The sequence below is a fragment of the Triticum dicoccoides genome, chromosome 4A (assembly GCF_002162155.2).
Source record: "Triticum dicoccoides isolate Atlit2015 ecotype Zavitan chromosome 4A, WEW_v2.0, whole genome shotgun sequence".
Lineage (NCBI taxonomy): Eukaryota > Viridiplantae > Streptophyta > Magnoliopsida > Poales > Poaceae > Triticum > Triticum dicoccoides.
In genome coordinates, this window is record NC_041386.1 from 94,886,317 (window position 1) to 94,911,766 (window position 25,450).

A 25,450-nucleotide genomic window follows, 5' to 3' on the forward strand; every position below is an offset into this window, starting at 1 on the left:
CATGGATCACTCAACCAAACCACGTCTACAAGCATAGCGTAGTGGTATAAGCATAACGTAGAAGTAACTCTGAGGGTTTGAATAAATACAATAGGTTATACCTCATCACTACTTCCCAATACCCACAAGTATTCAAGTCCTAACCATCCAGTGTTTGAGGATTGAAACTAATGCATAAAAACTGGGTAATAAGGGGTATGATCAAAGTGTTACTTGCCTTGCTGACGATCTGAAAACCCTAGTGACTCGTAATAGCACGCTTCGCACTCCGAAAACTCTATCACAAACAAACAATAGGATACATAATCACTCAAACAATAGATGCAAGGGTAAATCTCAGAAGAAGAGATCCAAATCGAAAGTTCAACTCAAGAACTTCGATTTGCAAAAAGAATCAACCAAATCGGAGCATCGAAACTCAAACTACGATCTAAAGAAGTTCAAATTCAAATCTGCTTGCAACCAAATTTTAAATTTTCAAAATCATGTTCAAGTTGGTTAACCGAAAAGAGGGCTTCGAGACGAAGATTTTGGTGTTGGTTTCACTGGATTTAGACAAGCGAGCAAAAAGTTGAGAGCGATTGAAGATCAGGGGCTAATCTACGGTAAAAAATAATCACAGATAGGTCCCTGGCCGAAAATAAAATAAAAGAAAAACACTAATGAACGAACGTTTGCTAACAGAGACAAATGGGCAAACGTGTTTGCTAACAGCGACGTTTGGGTGAACGTTCGCTAAATAGATCCGATCGGAAAAACCGAGAAAAACCTAGCCCTAAAATAAAACCGATCTACATCGAAACTGAAGAAAAAACGGCGACGGTTTTTACCGGTTCACGACGAAAACCGGCGGGTCGGTGGCGGCGGGATCCGGCAAATGGCGCAGCGACGTGGGGCGGCTCCGGCGGCAGTGCGGTGGCGGTGCGGTAGTGGGGTGGAGAGGCGGCGGGGGCCTCGGCCCTATTTAAGGAGGCCGGGGGCGGCGGCTTGGGGAGGGGGTCGGCACAGGGTGGAGTCCGGCTGGGACTCCTCTTCGGCGTCCGTGCCATGCATGGCGGCGACGGGAGGAAGGCGGCGGCGCTGCGGGCTTTGGCCCGGCTTGGCTGGGCCTTTGCCCAGTCGGGCGGAAACTCTTTTTCATAAATAAATTCCGCCGAAGAAAAATCCTAATAAAATATAAAAAAAACTAAAAATGCCAAAAACAATTTTCACCGTCTAAATAAAAAATTTAGAACAAAGTGTACATTTTTCTGGCCTAAATATGCAATTTTCAAAAATGCATATTTTTCTAATTCAAATAAAATCTCAAATAAACTCCAAATGAAAAATATATATTTGATTTTAAATTTTTTCCTCCAATATTCCTCTCCTTTGAAGAAGTCATATTATCATCTCTCTTTTATTTTTAATGTTAGAAATAATTGGAGAGACAAATATTAAAATCAAAATGACCCCTCTTTTCCAATTTGAGAAAAATCAAATATGAAAATAAATGAAATCCCCAACTCTCTCCTTGGGTCCTTGAGTTGCTTGAGATTTCTAGGATCACAAACAAAATGCAAAAAAAATATGGTATGCATATGATGACCTATGTATAACATCCAAATTGAAAATTGGGATGTTACAAACCTATCCTACTTAAGATGAATCTCGCCCTCGAGATTTGGGTTGGCTAGAAAATAGGTGTGGGTGGTCTTTCCGTAGGTGTTCTTCTCGCTCCCAGGTGGCTTCATCCTCGGTATGGTGGCTCCACTGAACTTTGCAAAACTTGATAACCTTGCTGCGCGTTACTCGGCTGGCAAACTTGAGGATCTTGACGGGTTTCTCCTCGTAGGTTAGATCACTCTCCAACTGAATTGCTTCCAGGGGCATTGTATCTCTTAGGGGAATGTCGGCCATCTCAGCATGGCATTTCTTCAACTGGGAAACGTGAAACACATCGTGAACTCCTGACAAACCTTCGGGTAAATCCAACTTGTAGGCAACCTCTCCCATACGTTCCAAAAATCGGTATGGTCCTAAAAATCTCGGGGCTAACTTTCCCTTAACTCCAGATCGTTTAACTCCTTGGAGTGGTGGCACATGAAGATACGCCCGATCTCCATTTTCATAGACTACCTCCTTGCATTTAGTATCAGCATAACTCTTCTGCTTGGACTGAGCTATCTTCAGTCTATCTCGAATCAATTTGACCTTCTCTTCGGACTCCTTAATTAAATCTGGTCCAAACAACTGACGGTCTCCAACTTCATCCCACATTAGCGGTGTCCTGCATCTCCTTCCATACAAGGCTTCAAAAGGGGTCGTCTTCAAACTAGCCTAATAATTGATGTTGTATGAGAACTCAGCGTAAGGTAAATTGTCATCCCAACCAGATCCATAATCTAGCGCACAAGCTCTCAAAATGTCCTCCAGAATCAGATTGACTCTCTCGGTCTGTCCATCTGTCTACGGATGAAAGGCTGTATTGAACCCTAGCCTGGTACCCAAAGTCTGGTGCAACTGATTCCAGAACTTCGAAGTGAATTGTGTTCCTCCATCTGATATGATGGTCCTCGGAACTCCGTGCAGACATACGATCCTGGTCATATATATCTTGGCCAACTTTGCACTTGTGTAAGTGGTTTTCACTGGGATAAAGTGAGCTACCTTGGTCAAGCGATCAACTACTACCCAGATTTAATCATATCATGATCGGGTCCTGGGTAATCCGGTGATGAAATCCATGCCAAGCTTGTCCCACTTCCATTCGGGGATCGGCATAGGCTGAAGCAATCATGACGGCTTCTGATGTTCTGCTTTCACTCTTTGACATACATCACATACTGCTACATACTCGGCAATATCCTTCTTCATACCTGTCCACCAGAAACGCTCCTTTAAATCCAAATACATCTTGGTGTTTCCGGGGTGAATCGAGTATGGCGAGTCATGAGCTTCCTGAAGTATTAACTTCCTAATCTCCGCATTATTGGGCACATATATACGATCCTCAAACCATAAAGTTTCATGCTCATCCTCACGAAAACCTTTGGCTTTTCCTTTGCTCATCTTCTCCTTTATCTCAGCAATTTCCTTATCATCCTTTTGAGCTTCTCGAATCTTTCCCAATAATGTAGACTGAACCTCCATTGTTGCAACAAAACCTCTTGGAACTATCTCCAAATGAAGTTCCTTGAGATCGTCAACTAACTCCTGCAGTAATCCTCCGCTTACGAGGGTATTGGCATAACTCTTTTGGCTCAAAGCGTCTGCTATGACATTGGTCTTTCCTGGATGATAATGCAACTTCATATCGTAATCCTTTATAAGCTCCAACCATCTCCTCTGCCTGAGATTCAGCTCCTTCTGCGTGAAAATATACTTCAAACTCTTATGATCCGTGTACACATCACAACGGTTCCCAATAAGAAAATGTCTCCAGGTCTTGAGCGCATGCACTACGGATGCTAACTCCAAATCATGTGTGGCATAATTCAACTCATGAGGTCGAAGCTGACGTGAGGCATATGAAACAACTCTTCCGTCCTTCATAAGTACACCTCCAAGTCCTAAGCGAGGAGCGTTGCAATAAACTTGGAAATCCTTGCGTATATCCGGGAGAATCCGCACTGGGGCTGTAACCAAACGTTTCTTCAACTCATGAAAGCTTGCCTCACAATCTTCAGTCCATTTGAACTTGGTGTCCTTCTTCAACAACTCGGTCATGGGTTTCGCAATCTTGGATAAATTCTCAATGAACCTTTTGTAATATCATGCAATTCCCAGAAAACTGCGGATCTCTCCAACTGATGTGGGTGCCAACCACTCAGTGACAGACTGGACCTTGGTAGGGTCTACTGCTATACCTTCTCCTGATATAACATGTCCAAGGAATCCAACTTCCTTCAACCATAACTCACACTTGCTGAACTTGGCATATAACTGATGTTCCCTGGGCTTCTTGAGAACTAAGCGCAAGTGTTCCTTGTGTTCCTCTTCATTCTTCAAGTACACCAAAATATCATCAATGAATACCACAACAAACTTATCCAAAAACTCCATGAATACCTTGTTCATCATACTCATAAAATAGGCAGGGGCATTAGTCAATCCAAATGACATGACCGTGTACTCATATAGCCCATACCTTGTGGTAAAAGTTCTCTTAGGTATATCCTATTCTCGGATTTTCAACTGGTGGTATCCTGATCGAAGATCAATCTTGGAGAATACTTTAGCTCCTTGCAACTGGTCAAATAGATCATTGATCATCGGTAGTGGGTACTTGTTCTTGATCGTCACTTCGTTCAAAGCCCGATAATCAACAACCATTCTTAAAGATCCATCCTTCTTCTCAACTAAGAGCACTGCGGCTCCCCACGGTGATGAACTTGGTCAGATATAGCCTTTCTCCAATAACTCCTTAATCTGCTTCTTAATTTCCTCCAAATCATTTGCGGGCATCCGGTATGTCCTCTTCGATATTGGTCCGGTGCCTGGCAATAGCTCGATCAAAAATTCTATGTCTCGATCGGGCGGCATGCCTGGTAGTTCCTCTGGGAATACATCCGGGTAATCCTTCACAACAGGCACTTCTTCCTGAAAAACTCCCAGGAGAGAATTTACTTGGGTCCTCCTTAGCGCATGCCTAGACACATACTTGGTCCTTTTTCCCTCCGGGGTGGTGAGTAAAATTGACCTACTAGCACAATCGATGTTTCCTCCATACTTCGATAACCAATCCATGCCTAATATTATATCCAATCCTTGGGACTCCAAAATTATTAGGTCTGAGGGGAAAACATGGCTACCAATGGTTAATGGTAACCGATCACACCATCGGCTGGCCATATACTCTGCTCCTGGCGAGCTTACTAAAATGGGTGACCTAAGAGCTAAGGTTGGCAACTTAAACTTATCCACAAATCCCCTTGATATGTATGAATGTGATGCACCAGTATTGAAAAGAACAAGAGCGGTAAATGACTTAACCAAAAACTTATCGATAACTGCATCTGGCTGCTCCTCAACTTCCTCCACGTTGATGTGGTTCACCTGACCTCTGGTGAAAGGGTTTGGCTTGTTCCCCGAGCTTCCATTGCCATTTCCATTCTTTGCTTCAGGACATTCATTGGCGTAGTGTCCAGTCTTCCCGCACTTGAAACAAGTAATGTGACTTAAATCCTTCCTGGCGGGTGTTGCTGGGTTGGAACTGTTCTGTCTGTTGCTTCCTCCATTCCCATTTCCATTCTTAGGGACACTGTGGTTATGCGAACTCCCTCCATTATGAGTATGGCCTCCATGGTTATGAGTGTGTCCTCCCGAGTTCGGGGTAAAATGAGGCTTCTGCTGAGCTCCAGAATTGTACTTCCCTTGTCCATACTTCCTTTTGTAGCTCTTTATCTGTTGCTGCTTGCCTTCAATCATAAGGGCCCTGTCTACCAAATCCTGGTAGTTATTGAATGTTGCTAACATCAACTGCATACTCAGCTCATCATTCAGCCCTTCAATAAACTTCTCCTGCTTCGCGGCATCTGTAGCCACATCATCTGGGGCATAGCGAGCTAACTTACTAAACACATCCATGTACTGCTCCACAGTACGATTTCCCTGGCGTAAGTTGCGAAACTCACGCTTCTTCATACTCATTGCTCTACTTGATACATGGGATGTACAGAAAGCTTGCTAAAACTGATCCCATGTGACATTGGTTATGGGGAAAGTGGCCGTGTAATTCTCCCACCATGAGGCTGCGGGTCCATCTAGTTGGTGTGCGGCAAAACGCACCTTCTCAGCATCTGTGCACCCTGCGGTGGTCAACTCCCTTCCAATCTTGCAGAGCCAGTCATCAGCAACTATTGGCTCGGTGCTACTGGAAAACACCGACGGATTCAACCTCAGAAAAAGAGCTAAGTTGTCAACTGGAGGTGGCGGCGGCGGGTTGTTGTTGTTGTTGTTGCCCTGGTTCTGAACTAAAAGCTGCATCAAGGCATTCTGCTGTTGGATCAGCCATGTGAGCTCCGGTGGGAAAACAAATATGGGGTCACGTCTTGGAGGCATCTGATAGGTTTAGAGGGGAGAGATTAGAATACAGTGGGGTCTAAGGGGAAAATCACTACCCATATGCACATGAGACAAACAAATTCATATCACACCACTCAATTCAAACAAGGGGCATACAAACGATCTAGCTATCATTACAAAGTACTCGGACTATTCTATATACATGGGGAGTATACTACTGATAATATGGTGGTCGACTAGAAATTTGGATTAGAAGAAGATTCCATGATATCCACTCCAGCTTCATCTTCATAGTCATCATCACTGTCTGGGTTGGAGTCGGTGTCGTCGATGATGATGTAGTCTTCGGGATGATCGTCACCTCCTGGCGCAGGGTCTCCCATGAATACTCCTAGCTTCTTCTTCAGATCTTCATTCTTCTCCAGTAGAACTGCAATTTCCTCCTCATATCCATCGTGTGTAGACTTGAGTTCTTCTTCTAGCTCCATGTTTCTGGTCATCACCTTCTTCATGTCTATCATGCTGGCGCACATCTGGTTCTCCTGTCGATGAATGTGTTGGTTCAACTCCTGGATGTAGGCTACAATGGATTTGTCCCTCCTGGTGCTGATCATCTCCCATTGCTCATCTCGGCGCCCACATATCTGGTAGATGGTGTCCTTAAGATCCTTGCGGTAAACTTCGACAATGCGTCCCATGGCGATGTGAGCTGCCATGCTCTTTCCTAGACTCCAGGTTGGTGCATCAAAGGAAAACTCTTTGGGCTCAGTCACTGGTATGAATGTCCTTCCTGGAACATGTACTCAAATGGTCCAACACTCTTCTTCAGGTAGAGTGGCAGTGTAGGTCCCGGTGAAGCTTAGTATTCTGATGTTTAGGTATCTAGTGGCTTCCTTCAAATGTCATCCAAAAGGGGTGTCTTCATTCGGTTGAGCAAACATGTTCCTTGGGTCCGTCATCTATAGAGTGGAAAGTGGAGAAGAGTCAGAAATGAGTAGCGAAGGGTGTCCTATGGCTTATCTTAGTGGTTGCGTCATATGGTCAGTGTGTGCTTTGATACCATCTTGTAGCGATCCGACCTCAAACGGTCAAATCTCTATGTATAAGTGTCATCCCTGGATCGGTAATGCTAACACACATAGTACTTGAAGGATTTATAACAGAGTTCAATCACACACTTATTACATCGAATATCTCAAAGAGAGTACTTATTACAATAATATGGCCGAAGGCCAACTAATGAAGATAACAACGGAAGGCTTCAAAGGCAAAATGAGTCCATCAACTCCAACGACATAGCTGAGTGCAAGACAACGACCTAGCGCACCTTACTCTTCGTTTAAAAAGTCTGCAACATAATACATCCTAGCCCAAAATGGGTCAGCACATGGAATATGCTGGCAATATAACACTGTAGAGCAATGAACATGTAGCAGCTATAACTATATGCATATTTGGCTGGTGGAGGCTCTATGGTTATTTTTGCAGAAAGCTAATTTTTCCCTACAACAAAGGAATATATTTTATTTAACTACAAAGTTTGTTGAAAACATTGAGAAGGTTCCTCCAACTCAATCCCAAATTAAGTAATCATCAACCCAACAATTTAATCAATAGACTGACGAGATCAAATCAATAAGTCAAGTACCAGATACTCAAGATGTCCATAACCGGGGACACGGCTAACCATGATTAGTTTATACACTCTGCCGAGGTTTGCGCACTTTTCCCCACAAAACTCGATCTCCTCCGTTGGATTTCTCGCACTACATGGTGTTTGAGAAACGGATGACCGAGACACAGTCTTTCAGAAGCATTAACTCTTTACTCTGGGTAGACAGTACCACCTACATCCCCTACATCTGCTAGCCTACCACTGAAAGAGGTCACACAACTTAATCAACTATGCCAGAGCCCATAATGGCTTGTGGCTGCACACAGAAGTTTCCAGCATGAATAATCTTATGATCCCTTTGAGCCTGGGTGGCAAACCGTAGGATGATCACACGGGTACTCCGGGATATCCCAGGACAACACTGGATTGCTCCAGGTGCCCAAACAACCACTGGGTGCTCCAGGGTGCCTCAACCAATCCACGCGGATGTGTATTAAAGTAGCCACCTTAAGTTTAACCATTAATTAAACTCTCACAACTGTCATGGATCACTCAACCAAACCACGTCTACGAGCATAGCATAGCGGTATAAGCATAACATAGAAGTAACTCCCATGGTTTGAATAAAGACAATAGGTTCTACCTCATCACTACTTCCCAATACCCACAAGTATTCAAGTCCTAACCATGCAGTGTTTGAGGATTGAAACTTATGCATAAAAACTGGGTAATAAGGGGTATGATCAAAGTGTTACTTGCCTTGCTGACGATCTGAAAACCCTAGTGACTCGTAGTAGCACGCTTCGCACTCCGAAAACTTTATCGCAAACAAACAATAGCATACATAAGCACTCAAACAATAGATGCAAGGGTAAATCTCAGAAGAAAAGATCCAAATCGAAAGTTCAACTCAAGAACTTCGATTTGCAAAAAGAATCAACCAAATCGTAGCAACGAAACTCAAACTACGATCTAAAGAAGTTCAAATTCAAATCTGCTTGCAACCAAATTTTAAATTGTCAAAATCATGTTCAAGTTGGTTAATTGGAAAGAGGGGTTCGAGACGAAGCTTTTGGCGTTGGTTTCACTAGATTTGGGCAAACGAGCAAAAAGTTGTGAGCGATTGAAGTTCAAAGGCTAATCTGCGATAAAAATAATCGCGGATAGGTCCTGGCCGAAAATAAAATAAAAGAAAAACACTAACGAACGAACGTTCGCTAACAGAGATAAACGGGCGAGCGTGTTCGCTAACAGAGACGTTTGGGTGAATGTTCGCTAAATAGAGCCGATCGAAAAAACCAAGAAAAACCGAGAAAACCCTAACCCTAAAATAAAACTGATCTAGATCAAAAACCGAAAAAACGGCGGCGGTTTTACCGGTTCACGGCGAAAACCGGTGGGTCGGCGTTGGCGGGATCCGGCGAACGGCGCGGCGACGTGGGGCGGCTCCGGCGGCGGCGCGGTGGGGCAACCGCGTTGGCGGCAGTGCGGTGGTGCTGCGATGGCAGGGTGGAGAGGCGGTGGGGGCCTCGGCCCTATTTAAGGAGGCCGGGGGCGGCGACTTGGGGAGGGGGCCGGCATGGGGTGGAGTCCGGCTCGGACTCCTCCTCGGCGTCCGTGCCATGCACGGCGGCGACGGGAGGAAGGCGGCGGCGCTACGGACTTCGGCCCGGCTCGGCTGGGCCTTTGCCCAGTCGGGCAGAAACTTTTTTTATAAATAAATTCCGCCGAAGAAAAATTCTAATAAAATATAAAAAAAATCTAAAAATGCCAAAAACAATTTTCACCTTCTAAATAAAATATTTAGAACAAAGTGAACATTTTTCTGGCCTAAAGTTGCAATTTTTAAAAATGTATATTTTTCTAATTCAAAGAAAAACTCAAATAAACTCCAAATAAAAAATATATTTGTTTTTAAAAATTTTCCTCCAATATTTCTCCCTTTTGAAGAAGTCATATTATCCTCTCTCTCTTTTATTTTTAATGTTGGAAATAATTGGAGAGAAAAGTATTAAAATCAAAATGATCCCTCTTTTCCAATTTGAGAAAAGTCAAATATAAAAATAAATGAAATCCCCAACTCTCTCCTTGGATCCTTAAGTTACTTAAGATTTCTAGGATCACAAACAAAATGTAAATAAAATATGATTTGTATATGATGACCTATGTATAACATCCAAATTGAAAATTGAGATGTTACACCCCTTCACAGTTTACGCCTCCGGTCATATTCACGTAGTGCTTAGGCGAAGCCCTGTGTGGATCACTTCACCATCACCGTCACCATGTCGGCGTGCTGACGGAACTCTCCCTCGACACTTTGCTGGATCAAGAGTTCGAGGGACGTCATCGAGCTGAACGTGTGCAGAACTCGGAGGTGCTGTATGTTCGGTGCTTGATCGGTCCGAATGAGAAGAAGTTCAACTACATCAACCGCGTTGTCAAACGCTTCCGCTTTCGGTCTACGAGGGTATGTGGACACACTCTCCCCTCTCGTTGCTATGCATCTCCTAGATAGATCTTGCGTGAGCATAGATTTTTTTAAAATTGCATGCTACGTTCCCCAACATTCACCAGGGGGATATTTCAATCAAATCAATGGAATCATAATTATCTATATATTCATGAATATCATAATTTCTCCCAAAGCAGCAGAATTCTCTCAATAAATTCTTTAACATAGGCATTAGAAGCATAGTTTTCATAGCAATATTTAAGTATGTCAAAACCTTCAGATTTGTAGAGAGTAATATCATATTTTTCAATCAAAGAAGCAACTTCATAAGCACTCTTAAAAGCAACAAATTCTTCAATTTGTTCGATATCGTAGTAACCATAAACACCTTTGGCATAAGAAGATACTATTTTCATTATCATTAAACTCACATAGGTAGGAAAGATATTTTTTAGGGTTCTCCGAGCAACAAGTAAAATCATAAATTTCACATAGATTCCAAGAATAGCATAGAGGATGATTAGATGGTATGCCGGTAGCGATGATCACCTAAATGGTGCAACAGTTGAGGTATGCGGGGTGGTGGTCCTGTGCAGTTTGGGTTGCAGGCAACTGGATCATGTGTCGTTTATGGCTCAAGGATGAGTGGTGGTACGTCGACATGGTGTCATGGGTTCTATATGTCACAAAGAAGTGACTAGAAATTGGGTGGCGACCTCGTGAATTCAGCAACATTGAGAACATTTGTCTTGTGTTGTGTGGACGATGGGGATTGTCTTTGATGTTTGATGTTGGTCAGTGGCATGCGCGTGTCTAAAATCGCTTTTGGCACTAGGGCTTGTGGAGCGATGCTTTCTTCACCTTCGCCGGAGCACCCTGGGCCCGCTCTCCCATAATTGTCATGACTTTTTCTCTCTCGCAATATAGTGAGATGTTAGCTTGGTTGTAGGTGTGTGTTTAGTTAGCGTCTTCTAGTATAAATTTTCTACGAGTTTTTGTGATTAACTAGGCAACAGTCTTGCTCTTAATTAGTGTGTTTTAAATAGAGAAAGTGTTTGCCACATGGGACATGTGGTTAGCAAACTCAAAATTCACATAAATAGAGAAAGTGTTTCTTGATGCAAATTTACAAACATGATTTTTAGAAGAAAAAAATGATACGGAGTATTTGATTAATTCTTTACATGCCCTCGAAGAATTAATCAGTTTCGCGAAACGGACCCTTCATGTGGACGAGGGAGGCAGACAAACGAAGCATTGCTTGCCCTGCCCGGCCACGCCGTGAGCGCCTGAGCGGTGAAGCAGCTCCTCGGCGGGTCCGAACTCCAACAGTATAGAAATCCGAAAATCGCCGCGTCGCCAGGGCCATCCGCGGCGAGCCTTTGACTTCTCCCACCCCCACCTTCAGCATAGAACCAAAAAACCCGCTGATCCGAACCGCCGAGTCCAGTCCCCCCTCCCGATCCGGCGACGATGGAGGGCGGCGCCGACGCCTTCGGGTCCTCGACCGCGCCGCTGGCCTGGCACGACTTCCTCGAGCGCATGCGCCAGCCTTCCGCCGCCGAATTCGTCAAGTCCATCAAGGGGTCAGCGCCCCTCCCCTCCCCTCCGCTCCCGCTCCCCCCCAAATTCCATGCTGGGCTCATAAGCTCGATTCAGTTCGTGGTGTAGAGATCCGGGATGTTGGTTTAGTGCAATCGGTTCCTCCCTGCGCGATGCGCGTAACTTCAGTCAGTTAGATGAGTCATTTTGCAGTCGTTTAGTGGGAATTTGGTACACCTTGAGTGCGGATCCAAGGGGATTCTGCTGCTGTGCCAGTTTGTTTGAAGAACTTAAACCTACGATTACTAACCATCGTTTATGTAGGGTTCAGCGGCATTCCGGTTTGCCAAGTTTGAGCTGATGCACATGAATGCTTGCAGTATAATGCAGATGTATTGGGCAGTGTAACAAAGCTTTCCAGAAACTCACAGGATCTGCGCGTACCCGTACCTAAGTGAATACATGAGCTTAGCTAGATGGTTACTAGGTTTAAGTGAAACAACTACTTTGGGTGCAGGGCATGGAATTTACTGTGCTTATTATTCTGTGTTTGAAGATAAGTCTCACACGCTTATATTTAGAGATAGATTAAGGTTAGATTTTCCCGTAGCATCAGCAACCAAGGTCGAATCCTGAGCTCCAACTGATTGCGAGGATCCTTTAGTCAAAAATTGATCAGTGCCTTTGTTTTTCTCTCCATATGCTGCTAAGAAGACTAGAAGCCCCCCATTAGTGAATTAATGCCGCATGAACCTGTGGGAATAATGGTACTTCTATATGCAAGCAAAAATATACTGTGGGGCCTCACCACCCCCAACTAGATTCAGTGCCAGTGTTTAGTTAGTACTTGCTATTTATGTAGGTTTTCATGTAAACAATACGAAATTAATGTAGTTATATGTTGTATACAGCTTTATCATGACGTTCTCAAACAGAGCACCTGATCCAGAGGGAGATAGCACAGCTGTTCAAGAGTTCCTTGAAAATATGGAAGGTGCTTTCAGAGCCCACACTCCTTGGGCTGGCAGTTCTGAAGAAGAACTAGAGAGTGCCGGTGAGGTAATTTGCTTATTATGTTGCCCTGTTAATACAACTACATGTCCAGAGGGATAAGGATTAGCATTGCATTCAAAACCTTTATCTTCATATTGATTGCAAAATTTCTGGAATTCTCATAAACAAAATACTGTTCTTCATCTTGGCTTTTGGTTGATGCAATTTAAGTATCCAGTAAGTATATGCACTTTTTGACATGGTTGGACCAAGACTTTGACTAGGTTTGTCAGAATGTGATTTCTTTCTCTTGTTTTGTTGTCTTGCTTTTTTATTTTTTGCTGATGTTTTGATATATATGGCGCTTCTAATCTATTTTATGATCCACATGATTGCATAGCTTTGTCACATTATCAAAGTCATATATGGCACTCCGGCCCTGATGCATAATGGCAATCTATTTTATGATCATAGTGGAATATCATTTTGAATGTTCGACAAGCAATCTGTCATCCTTAGCAATAACTTATATCTAGACTTTAACAGTGATGACTAATATTTTGCATAATGGTATTCGGATATGGGCGTGAAATGTTTTATTCTTGGACAGGCCATGTTTTCACTGGAATTGTTTGTGGTTTATCTTTTCATGTTAGCACTCTCAAAATCTCAATAACCGGCTGCATGTCTGACATATAGATTATAAATAACCATTTTTGCTCAGGCTTCACTGTGTAAGAACACTGAGAATTTGTTATTTCATTTCTTCTGAATAAAAAAGTGTTTGATGTCATACTTTCTTGCAGCAGTGAAGTTTTACGTTAGTCATGTGATTAATACTAGCAGTGTTGAATGCCAAGTATTAATATATTCTACTATAGCCATGCTGCTGTCCTAATAACTTGTAGTTGAGGCTCAATGTGGTAAATCTTTGTATCTCTAGGTGTCATTACTTTAGTTGCGAATAATTTTGTCATGCTGATCTGGCACACATACTAGTTTGTTCTTAGACTATTTATTATTTCTAGCATATAACATTTGTTGTCATTTCTTGTTCTGTGCTTCTAGGGCCTCGAGAAGTATGTTATGACCAAGCTGTATAATCGGGTATTTGCTTCAGTCCCGGAAGATGTGAAGAGCGACGAAGAGCTTTTTGAGAAGATTTCTCTACTCCAGCAGTTTATACGTCCTGAAAACTTAGACATAAAACCAGAATATCAGAATGAAACATCATGGCTGGTATAAAATTTAACCTCCCTATTTTCTCAAAATTCCGTATGCCGGATGTTGTGTTATTGCACATGTTGATAGCTGTCTTTACAGATGAAAGTTTTCAAGCTGAAATTGAGCTATGGTACAATTGTGATGAGTAGGTCGTAGAGCAAAACGTTTGGACCTACCTATGCTAAGCATGTCATTCTTCCTACTCATTACACTTTACTATTTATCATTGATGCCACTCTTGACATTGCCGCTGCCAAATGCCAATTACCCTTCTCAGGGAGAGTAGTTAAAATCATTGTTAGTTTTAAAACAAACATAAATTTTTCATGTTGCATTGTAGAGCATTTTTAAGTTAGAGCTGACAGACACATAACGGTGAAGCCATTTGGGACCCAATGACTGTTCCAATAGCATGCATTTTATGGCCCACTCGTCATATACATGGTCACCATTAATTTCTTCTTCTTTTATTCAGCTTGCACAAAAGGAGCTACAGAAGATAAACATGTATAAGGCTCCAAGGGATAAGCTTGCTTGCATCCTGAACTGTTGTAAAGTCATCAATAACTTACTTATGAATGCTTCTCATATGTCACATGATAACCCCCCTGGAGCTGACGAATTTCTTCCAGTCCTCATCTATGTCACCATAAAGGTATGGTTCACTGCTTGTGCTAGGACATGTTGATTGTTGGTGAGATATTTCTAGAAGTCCATCTTTTGTAAAATGAAGTGTCTATTGTTAGCAGTACTAAGGGCTGTTTGGTTCTAGGCCTAGCATTGCCACACTTTGCCATATATTTTTGCCAACCTTGCCTAAGCTTAGTTCATCAAAATGAGAGCCACAAGTTGGCAAGCCTAAGGGAATCTTGCCACACTTTTTGTGTGTATGCCATGTGGGGCTCAAGTGCGGCTTGCCTAAGGTGTGGCTTGAACCAAACACTCACCTAAGTTAGTCAAACTTGCCTAACCTGAGGTGTGGCAACCTTTGGCAAAGTTAGTCACAAACCGAACAGCCCCATACGTTTTTGTTTCAACTGTCAACAGGGCTTTGCCTATTGGTCGACATGGCTCAACTTCGATATACGTTGAAAAATAGCTGCAAATTGTAACTGATGGTGTGGTTTATTTGTTATGTCATATACATGCTTCTTCAGTATAGGTGTCAGTGCACTGTGTGACCTAGCTTTATTGTTTCTCTTTGTAACTTTTTTATTTTATCATTGTACCTATCTAGTCTAACGTAGCCTTCATATTTTGTCATCCTGATAGCAAGCTTGTGGTGTGATGTACGTATTTGACTATTGTTGCTTGTATTGAACCTACTAGACTTCCTTACATCTGTGCCCTCCCGGCTCAGCCTGTCAAGGTTTCATTCGGTAACTTTAAAACGGTAATCGGCAAAGATGCCCTTGTGCCATGCGCTGCTGCTTTATTAGTTTTATTTATTCATTATCTGGATTTGTGTGGGATGACCCTTTTTTGTTGTTGGCTTACAAAACACACCTGTAGATTTATACTAAATTACTAAATTGGGGTAGCCTTCATGAATCAAGTAGTTTCTGTTCTTAATGCAGGCTAATCCTCCGCAGTTACACTCAAATCTTTTATACATACAAAGATACAGGTGCCAATCACGACTGGTGTCAGAGGCTCAATATTTTTTTACAAACCTCCTATCTGCCGAGTCTTTCATTTGGAACATTGAGGCGGAATCATTATCCATGGATGAACGAGATTTCCAGAAGAAGATGGATTTGGCAAGGGAACGCTTGTTAGGATTATCAGTTGGCTCAGAGAATCAGGAGAATCAGACCAATCTTGATGCGGGGGAGCATAGACCACAAGCACTAAAAGCTAGTGGAAATTCCGATGTCAACCTACCCTTGAAAGATCATATCCAAGGTCCAGTTCAGGACATGAAAAGGGAAAGTGATGTGAGCAGTAAATCAGTTGAGCGGGTGCAATCTATCTCTGATTTAGAGAAGAAGGGAGCTACAGAGCTTGTCAAGGATGACGACTTGAACAAAATATCCCAGGAATACCCATTTCTATTTGCCCGTGCTGGTGATCTGACAGTTGCTGATGTAGATAACCTTTTAAACTCTTACAAGCAACTAGTACTTAAGTATGTAGCACTCTCCAAGGGGATGGGTGTCACCCCTGAAACTCCTCTTGTTCAGAACATGCAAACTGCATCCCATCTTCAGATATCCGAGGAGCCTGAGAATGTGAAGAATGTTGTAAATAGTTGCGACAGCACTGAAGCAAGCAACAAGGCTCATGAGGACATTAAAAATGAAATTCCTGACTCAGAAGTCAGCAACATCAGTACACAACAAGCCGCTGTTGACGAATCATCAGGTCAGCCAGAGCATGCGTGAGCTGGCACTCTGGTCAAGCCGGTGAAATCAATTGGGTGAAATACAGACAGTGAGAACATTGCCTTCTGCAGTTCGTTCTTAGTATACCAAGAGGCGATAAGCAGCCGCGGAGCAGAATATGCATATTCCCCCTGAGCAGATATGCCGCGGTCCTTGATGCCACAATTGTACATGCTGGAAACTAGAAAGCAGATATTGGGTACCAAGGCAGATGGAAATTCTTTCTGCTGAAGCTAGATCCAGATCCAAACATTTGTTAATTGATCCTTGGGGCTCTTTATTTTGTTGTCAGTTGGACTTTGTGGTGACTGCCATTTTGTAAACTGTTATTATGTAACTAGAATTTCCATAAGAGCAGGTAGAATTCGTGCCAATATTCAGAGTAATTTATGTACCTGAATGTGGTTTCTTAATCAGCGCATCCAGTCATATCGTACCAGCCCGGGGTGATGACCTCTTTTACTTCTGTAGAGATCGGATCTTAAGATTCATTTCCCATCATCTTAAGATTTTCAAGGCAATAATGACTACATTTTGTTCGATTCATTTGCGGGGTATGAACCCAAGAACCTCCACCGATGACACAGAACCAGGTAACATAGTACAGTATTATTTTCAGCTTCATAATCATACTGAAATATTGAGTAGTTTTATGTGTGTGTAAGTATAAAGAAAAAACAGTGAAGAACCATTGTCTTGATTAACTTTGCTTGCTTCACTGCACATTGAGTAGTTTTGTCGATTACGATCAGGAATACAGATATCTACCATGGGAACCATCAGGATCTACAAAAGGTTTCCAGCATTATTTTTTGCCTTTTTCGCTTTAGTTTTCCCCTGAATTTCTTTAGTGGCGTCCTGCCAGTCCTCATTAGAATACGGAGGAATAAGAGATATACGTGTTGATCCTGCGTCATAGGTTGAGCTGTCCAGAACATGCTTGTGTTCTGCCGGTGTTTCCGGTTTGCTCCAATGTCAACTCACTCACCACTGGTTCGTCTTTTACAATTGCGGAGGTGAGCAGTGAATACTGCCTTTGCTAGAGCAATCGACATCAAGCATCTCTGAAGCAATATATAACGTAAGTGGAGCATTTTCTTGCTGCTGTATTTTGGTCCTCAGCTGCTAGGGTTCACCGGCGTCCTGATCCTGAATTCTGGTGGCCGGTGATAAAGTAATTAGATTCTTAGACACCGAGATCATGTGCAGTCGTACAGCTGTTTCTTAGACACCTACATCTCTCTTAGCAAAACTCAGGTGCATGGAGGCGACTGAAGGTTGGTACTCCGACAGAGTGCACAGAAATTCGAGCCGAAAAGGACCCGTATTGATGGCGTTGCCGTACACAAACACCTGCAACGAACTAGGCAGGACCTGCGTAGTACTGCTTCCACACCGCAACTGGTCATGCCGTGTCACTCTGCTTGAAGACGGGAGGGTGTGAACACCGAGCAGACTTAACACTGGATGACCAGCTGGAGTAAGTGGGAAAGGGAGAACAGCTAATGGGAGCGCTGGAATCTTAGCTAGATCATCCTCAAAAAGAAGAAAAAAAGGAATATCATCCTCAAAAAGGAATCTTAGCTAGATCGAGGGCATTGGATTATCATCTTTACAATACCAAAAAAACCAGAGTTGCAGAGTTACAGACGAGCACAGCTTAGCTCCTGCGAGTGAGCTGTTCTGCTTAGACGCCAAGCCTCCGCACGAGACCCAAAGCGCGTTCTCGGGAGCACTTTCCGATTAAACTAAACTAATTGTAATGATCAACAACAGAAAAATGGAAGCAAAACGGAACAAATCCAACAGGTATCCAATGCAGACAGTCTCGCTCGATTCACTCATGAACCCATACAGTGTAGTAGCAGTGGTATTACTAACGTCTCGCCAAATAAACACACACATAGTAGTATATATTGTATAAGTATTACGTATGTTCTTACTAAATGAACGAAAGAATCTATGGAAGCACACTTGGAGTGAGACCTAGCTAGAGCCTAGTAGAGAGGATCCATGCATGCACCTAGCTAGCTTCCATGGGAGAAAGAAAAAACCAATGATCAATGGTGATCGACTCATGGATGCCCGTATGAATGTTGATCCATTCGAGACGGTGGACGCTTCACTCTAGCAGAAGCTCCACAGCCTCATCATCTCGCCGTCCTCCTCGGGCTCCTCCCAGGTCGACGAGAAGGGCGTGGCGTGACCGGCGGCGATGAGGTCCATGAGCTTGGGGGACGCGAACGCGTCCAGCTCCGTCCACAGCTCGTCGTGATCTCCCACCGGCGAGCCAGCGCTGGCCATCGAAGACGTGGCGTGCTCCTGGACGTCGGCGCTCCCCAGTGTGGACACTGAGACCGAGGTCGGCGTCGTCGCCTCGGCGCTGGAAGAGCAGCTGTCGTCCACGACGCCGGCGACGATCCTGGTGGCTTCAAAGGCCGCTGCCGCAGCGGCGGCCGCGCGCTGGATGGACCTCGGAGACAGGTCGTCGGCGTGCTGATCGGCGGGGGAGGGAAGCGAATGCGGCGACGAGGGCGAGGCGGAGGACGAGGAGGGGAAGTTGAGGACGGCGTCGGAGCCCTTGAGGCAGAGGAGCGCGGCGTCGTAGGCGCGCGCGGCGGCCTCCGGGGTGGCGTAGGAGCCGAGCCAGATCCGGCGCTTCTGGTGCGGCGCCCTGATCTCGGACACCCACGACCCCCAGCTCCGCATCCGCACCCCCTTGTACTGCCTCACCGCCATCGCCGGCTGCCTACTCCCGCCGCCGCACAGCGCCGCCGTCCCACCCCCACCACCGCTCTCTGCCATAGCCGCCGCAGCCTCGCACCTGCTAGTGCCGCCGCCCGGGTGGTTCTTGACCATTTTCCACGCGCTCTAGCTCCCTGCTGCTGAGATGAGATCTTGCTGCCACACCACACTGGTGAGTTCCGTACTTATAGTGAGGGAGGCGACGTGTGAACGGCTGAACGCTGCTAGGGAGTTCGATCGTGGGAAAGGGGGCAGTGTCACTCTCGCGCACGCAAAGTCACCACGTACTACGTACGTAGGAGTATGTACGTACGTGGTCCTAGACTCTAGTAGTGGAGAAAGGGCTGGCGCTATTCTACACTGCTTAACTTGCATTTGGAAGACTCCGTTTTCGATGAAGTGACCGAGACCAAGGCTGGCTAGATCGCAGCAAATGTGCTATGCCTACGTGTGATGTACCCACTTTGCCCTTGCCTAGCCAGGCTTGTCTGAGAAGGAGCGTATAGCCAGATCTCGGGAGAATGTACGGTGTAGCTTGTGGCTTGCCTTCCTGGACGCTTCGGCTGTACTAGTATTAATTGTGGCCAGAAAAGAAAAGAAAAGAAACGAAAACTGGCTAGTACATACACGCATGGGCAGCTGCCAAACTTGCCTGATGCTGTCGGAAAACCTATAATTAAAGCCACTGAAAGAGCTGTAAAACCAGATCCATCTCATCAGCTGCCATCGTGCCATGCATTTCAGTACATGGAACCGGGGGAAAAGCCCTATATCTATATATTATTATCATACATACAATACAAGCAAGAGTTTAGCTGCCATGGAAATTATATATAAGCCGGCCTAAAGTATACGATGCTCAATTATTCGTCAGATTTCAGACGTTGATCTGCGCGCCTCGTATTATGTACTGTACACGGGCATTTCTTATTAAGTTCTGCGGCCATGCATATATAACTCGAACGTACGTACGTCATGGGCTCATCTCATGGGCATGACAGATTATCTGCACTGCTGCAGCTGCGCCCCACGTTATAATTAAGTAACGGCAGACGGTTAGATGTGCTCTTAAAAAAGCGCGTAGTACCTCCGAGAGAGTCGTCGCGCCCAAGCAAGTTCAAAGGCGCCCGTACATCCATGCATGGAGAGTGAGAGGTCAGATCATCCACCAGGCATGAGAAAAGCTGTGCGAGATGATCAAGTGCCTGTGCACATCTCGGTGTAAAGATTGGCACGCTCCGATGCCCTCCACGGCAAGTGATCAGGCTGATAATAGCGCTGCTGGATTCCCTGATTAGGAAAGCGGTAACGTTCCTCTTCGAGTGATACCCAATTAGTGTCCATCATCATGTAGGGAACGAACGGCATTACTGTGTCGTCTGTGGACCCAATGTTTTCTTGCAACGCAAATGACATGCCGGCATAACATCTCGGTTACTCGGAAAAACACTGATCGGGCAGTACCCGGTGCCTGACGCGGATCAAGAAAAATATACTTCCTTATATTCATGTTAATTATCCCTGATTTATTACAACGAGAGTGCCGGTGCTTGTATTTGTCGTTACGTGATCTACGGACGCGGATCAAGAAAAATATACTTCCTCATATTCATGTTAATTATCCCTGATTTATTACAACGAGAGTGCCAGTGCTTGTATTTGTTGTTACGTGATCTACGGACCTGGATGTAAATTTTACTTCTAGTGTTCTTTAGAGCATCTCTAACAGCCGCGCAACGCGCGGCGCATTAAAAAGGCGTTTGCAGCGCGCTGATCGACTGTTTTTGCGTGGCGAGGAGCGCTTGCTCCAGCGGCTGCTCAAAAGTTTAGTGCGCGCGAGCCGCTCCAGCAGACGCTGCAAAAAAAACTGCGCGCGCTCTCGCACAAACAACATATGCACTTTAAACAAATATAATAAAACATAGGCATACATTAAAATAGATTAAAAAACGATACATATATAGTTCATAGCGTACATAGTTCATCATAGCATAGATAGATATAAAAAACTAGTCCAATACGATAAAATAGATAAAAACTACAGTGCAACTAGAACCTACCCCAAGTTGTCCTCCTCGCTGGTGTCGTCCAAGGTATTGAGAAACACGTCTTCCCAACGAGGATCGTCTTCGTCAAAGAACGACTCCTATCGAGATCGCATTGCGCCGACGCGAGTGCCTTCCACCGACGCATGTCCGCCCGCACCACGCGGCGCCTTGCCGTCCTCTCCGCCCAGAAGGCGTTCTCGTCGGCGACGTCCTGCGGGTAGCACCGGCGCCACTTCACCATGGCTAGCTCATCCGCCTCGGCGATGAGGAGGCGGCGCTGACGTCTGCGGTGTTCCTCATGGTCCTCGTCTGTTACAAGACGGGGCGGCCGCGCGAGGTCCTGCGCCTGCTGGCATGTCTGCGCGTCGTGGAAGTTCATCTGCGAGTGTGGCCTGCTGAGGCGCCACGCCCATAGCATCGTAGGCGCGGGCGGCCTCGTGCGCGGTCTCAAATGTCCCGAGACTGAGACGCACGTTGCCAGAGCGGATCTCCGCGTAGAACGCGTCGGAAGGGCGGACGCGGACGCCGCGGTAGCCCGAGCTGCTTCGGCGACGCGGCGGCATGTCGGTGGTGGGGAAAGGGCGCGGCGGCGGCAGATGCGGGGCGCCGGATGCAAAGAAGAGAGGGGTGGCGAGGGGAAGAAAGGGCCGACGAGAGCAGTCGAATGTGCGGCTGGCGGCATCGGACGCGCGTGTTTTATAGACCGCGCCGGATGCCACCCACCAAATCTAGTGCATGAAGGGCCGCCTCCCCCCACCCCCACCCCCACGCGCGCGATCTTTTGCCGCGCGCCGGAATTTTCCGCGTCCGCTGGAGCGCGCGAACCCGCTCCGCGCGCGCTAAACCTAACTTTCCCCTGCGCGCGCGATATTTGCCGTTGCTGTTGGAGATGCTCTTATACTATATACCTTGACAGTTGATGGATAGATCAGAAGTTTTCTCGTAAAAAAAAAGTGCCATGTAAGAAACACAAAATTTAAGTTGAGCAGTGAACTGTGTGATCAAACGGTGGAAACCAGTAGTCGATCTCCTTATGTTGTTGTTGCAGGAAGTAACATCTGCCAACAAAAGTTAAGGTAAACTTTATGTTCAGTTTGGCTTTTCTACGTATCTTACGGTGTACTCCATGCATCCATGAAACTGCCTAGCATACATAGGCTTCGTTCAGGTAACATCTGCCAACAAAAGTTAAGGTAAGCTTTATGTTCAGTCTGGCTTTTCTACGTATCTTATGGTGTACTCCATGCATCCATGAAAACTGTCTAGCATACATAGGCTTTGATCAAACCTAGCTGCTACTCACTGGTGCTCAGGCTTTACCAGACCTGTCCTGTATTTGGATTTTGGAGCAAGCGTGAATTGCATAAAAGACGAACACTATTAGGGCTAGTATTGCTCATAACCACCACTTAGCTAACATTTTACTGAAAACAGCCACTATTTTGGGCAGGTCATTGCACATAACCCATACACTAGCTTCAAGTGTGGATTAGCGATTCTAACAATGAATGGAAAGGACTAGCTTTGGTTGGAACAAACCATACACAAAACTCTGGATTCCTTTCCAACGAAATAATAAATGGCCTGCTGAGAGACTAACAAAATTTCATACCAAATTGATCAATAATTTATCAAAAATTCAGTATTCAAGTTTGAAGATTTAAAATTCGGCTGAAAATGCAAATTTCTAATACTCGGGCTGCGCGCGATGGCGACCCTGGGCGTCTGGCGTGGCGGCGGAGATAGGACGCTGGAGCGGCGGCTCCAGGGCTTGTCGGCGGGGCTGCGCCTCCATGGCTGCAGGGGAAGCGTGGTGGTCAGCCATGGCGCGCGGTGGCGGCGGATCTGGGCGCCCCCTGCCCAGATTCGTCCTTCTGTGGGTGGTAGCGGCCCGTGGTGTCGCCGGCGCTTGCCTGCGCGTCCAGGGTGGTTCTCCACTCCGGCATGTGGAGGAGGTCGTCGACGCGGCGGGTGCGTCGGATCTGGGTGTGGCCAAATCTGTGGCCGGCGTTGTCGGGGTCGGCTTGTTCGGCTACCGGTGTGCGCGAGCGGTGGGTTCTAGCGCCAAATCTAGCCGCAGGCCGCGCCGACGACGACGCTCAAGGGCGCCGCTTTTCTTCTTGGAGACATCGGTCGATGTCTGCTCCTGCATTTCCCCCCTCTCCGCCTCTCGGGTGAAAACCCTAACTCTGGCGGGCGGCAGCGTCCTTGACGTCGTGACCTTCTTGAAGGCGTCGCCTTAAGGGCTGAGGGGTGGTGGGCACTGTGTGGGTCCTTGACGGTTGCTGGTGATGGGCACTGCTTCGGGGGAAACCCTAGGATCTGGTTCTCCAGATCAGACGATGGCAGTATTGCTGTGTCGTTTCTCTCCGGGGAGCATCGTTTGTGGAGCAGCTCTAGAAGACACAAGCAGGAGGTGGAGCGGCTCCGTCTTGCATGGAGCTTCGGTGGAGTTGTCAAGTCATGCCTGGCCGACAGGTGCTACGATGAGTCATGCCTGGTTGGCAGGTGCTACGCACGATAGCTCTTCCAGAGTCTTCGCGTCTGGACGGACGAGTGCAGGGCGGTGGCGCCGTTGGGCGCCGTGGTGGCGTCGATGGATGTCCGGATTGGTAAGAAGGATACAGATTTATCTTCTGAAGATGGGTCAGTGGTCCGATGAAGATGGCGGCTTCTAAAACGTGTGCAGGTGGTGTGCGCTTTAGGTCTGCTGCACCGGTTGTTAGTCCCGATACGTTATGTGGATGGATCGACGACGACACTGGTTATAGATATGGGGAGTGAGAGCACTCCTCATTATCGATTTTGTAGGTGTGAGTGGTGGCTTCGGACGATTTAATGTATGTTTCTTGTCAGACCTTTGTGAAATAATTAATAAAGATGGATACATGCATTAATTGATGCAGAGGCCGGGGGCCGAACCTCCATTTCTAAAAAAATACAAGGCCACTATGAAAATTATAATTTGCATCTATACAAGGCCACTAACATCATCGAGGTAAAATTGATGAGGTTTGCCTCGTACTAGCAACCGAGAACATTAATACCCCTTGCATGCATGTGGGAGTGAGGAGATTGATTTTTATGTACCACATTAATCAACCAATGAGGAGTGAGAGGGTTGTCTTCTTGTGCGCTGAAGAGAAAAATACACATTAATTAACACGTCAAGCGAGGAGACAAGACTAGCTTGCAACATTGGCTAAGTAGGCATTAATTTATACCTTGGTACCTGCAATATGAGTTTGTGACCTTGTATAAAAAATAAAGGGAGTAATACATATAACACTTACCAAAAAACAATACAGGTCTCATGACTGGAAGTAAGAATTGGTTATGATGTTTGTGAGAATTGCTAGTCAACTCTTTAAGTATCAAACTAGAGGGCCTCTTCGCTACTGATGAATACATGTACCTAGGGTAGGGACACGGACCTGACCAAAGAGTCCTACCCTAGGACACCCATAAAAGAAGTCACCTTTCAATCGACTTGAAGGTATCCCACTCGACGGGTTCAAGACACTCGACCAAGAAGCTATCACTCGACCATGAAGCCAACCACTCGACTGCCAGGAGACCTAAAGTCACTCCACAGGCAAACGGTCGGCTGTTAAGTAGTCTTTATGATCATTATAGCACTTTATTAGGGGCGTTACCAGTAACGCCCAAACTTAAATGTACCTTAAACCCTGCATTACTGAGGGCAGGAGGGGTCCGGCGAACTCTATATAAGCCACCCCCCTCCTCAGTGTGAAGGGTTCGCACCCCTGTAATCCATACACGCATAATCCAGTCGACCGCCTCCGGGCTCCGAGACGTAGGGCTATTACTTCCTCTGAGAAGGGCCTGAACTCGTAAACCTCGCGTGTAACAACTTCCCAATAGCTAAGATCTAGCCTCTCCATATTCACCCCCCTACATCACTGTCAGAGTTAGAACCACGACAGTTGGCGCCCACCGTGGGGCAGCAGTCTTAGCGCCTGATTGGAGAAGTTGCGATTTTTCCGATCCCCTTTGATCATGGTTTCGTGCGGAGTTTTGGTGGAGGTCCGCGAGATCCGTCTCGGCGCGCTCACGTTCATCGCCGACGACTCCGCCTGGCTTCAGGAGGCGCCACTCGACATCGACGCGCTCCCCGTCCGCGGTGCGACGTATTTCCGCGCATGCGTTCGTGGCGTCCTCCTGCGGCAACCGTCGACCCAATATCGGTCGGCCCCCGTATCGTCTCCCTGCTCTGCCTCCCACTGGCGCAAGCGCTCCGGTCGGTCGAGACTTCAGAGGTGGGTGAGACATGCCGTGGCTCGCCAGTCGGCCACCCCGCAAGTCGCGGCGATCGAGCCCGACGAATCCCTCCGCGGCCTGTTAGACCTGTCGACTGGCTCCGCGGAGACCGCATCCGAGTGCGACAGCAGCGACCCAGCGGCGGAGGTTCTGGCGG

At 46.0% G+C, this 25,450-nt stretch overlaps 2 protein-coding genes across 2 annotated transcripts; one reads left to right on the plus strand and one right to left on the minus strand.

Annotated features, from left to right (window-relative positions):
* Positions 1 to 11,325: 11,325 nt before the first annotated feature.
* Positions 11,326 to 16,658, plus strand: LOC119285188 (vacuolar protein sorting-associated protein 9A-like). Its single transcript, XM_037564421.1, has 5 exons — positions 11,326 to 11,662; positions 12,530 to 12,677; positions 13,680 to 13,850; positions 14,311 to 14,490; positions 15,413 to 16,658. Exons 1-5 carry the CDS (start codon positions 11,550 to 11,552, stop codon positions 16,217 to 16,219), a joined length of 1,419 nt encoding a protein of 472 aa, XP_037420318.1. The 5' UTR covers positions 11,326 to 11,549; the 3' UTR covers positions 16,220 to 16,658.
* A 1,371-nt stretch (positions 16,659 to 18,029) lies between these two features.
* On the minus strand, positions 18,030 to 19,197 carry LOC119288730 (ethylene-responsive transcription factor ERF014-like). Its single transcript, XM_037568289.1, has one exon. The coding sequence runs from the start codon at positions 19,076 to 19,078 to the stop codon at positions 18,347 to 18,349; it is 732 nt and encodes a 243-aa protein (XP_037424186.1). The 5' UTR covers positions 19,079 to 19,197; the 3' UTR covers positions 18,030 to 18,346.
* Between the last annotated feature and the right edge of the window lie 6,253 nt (positions 19,198 to 25,450).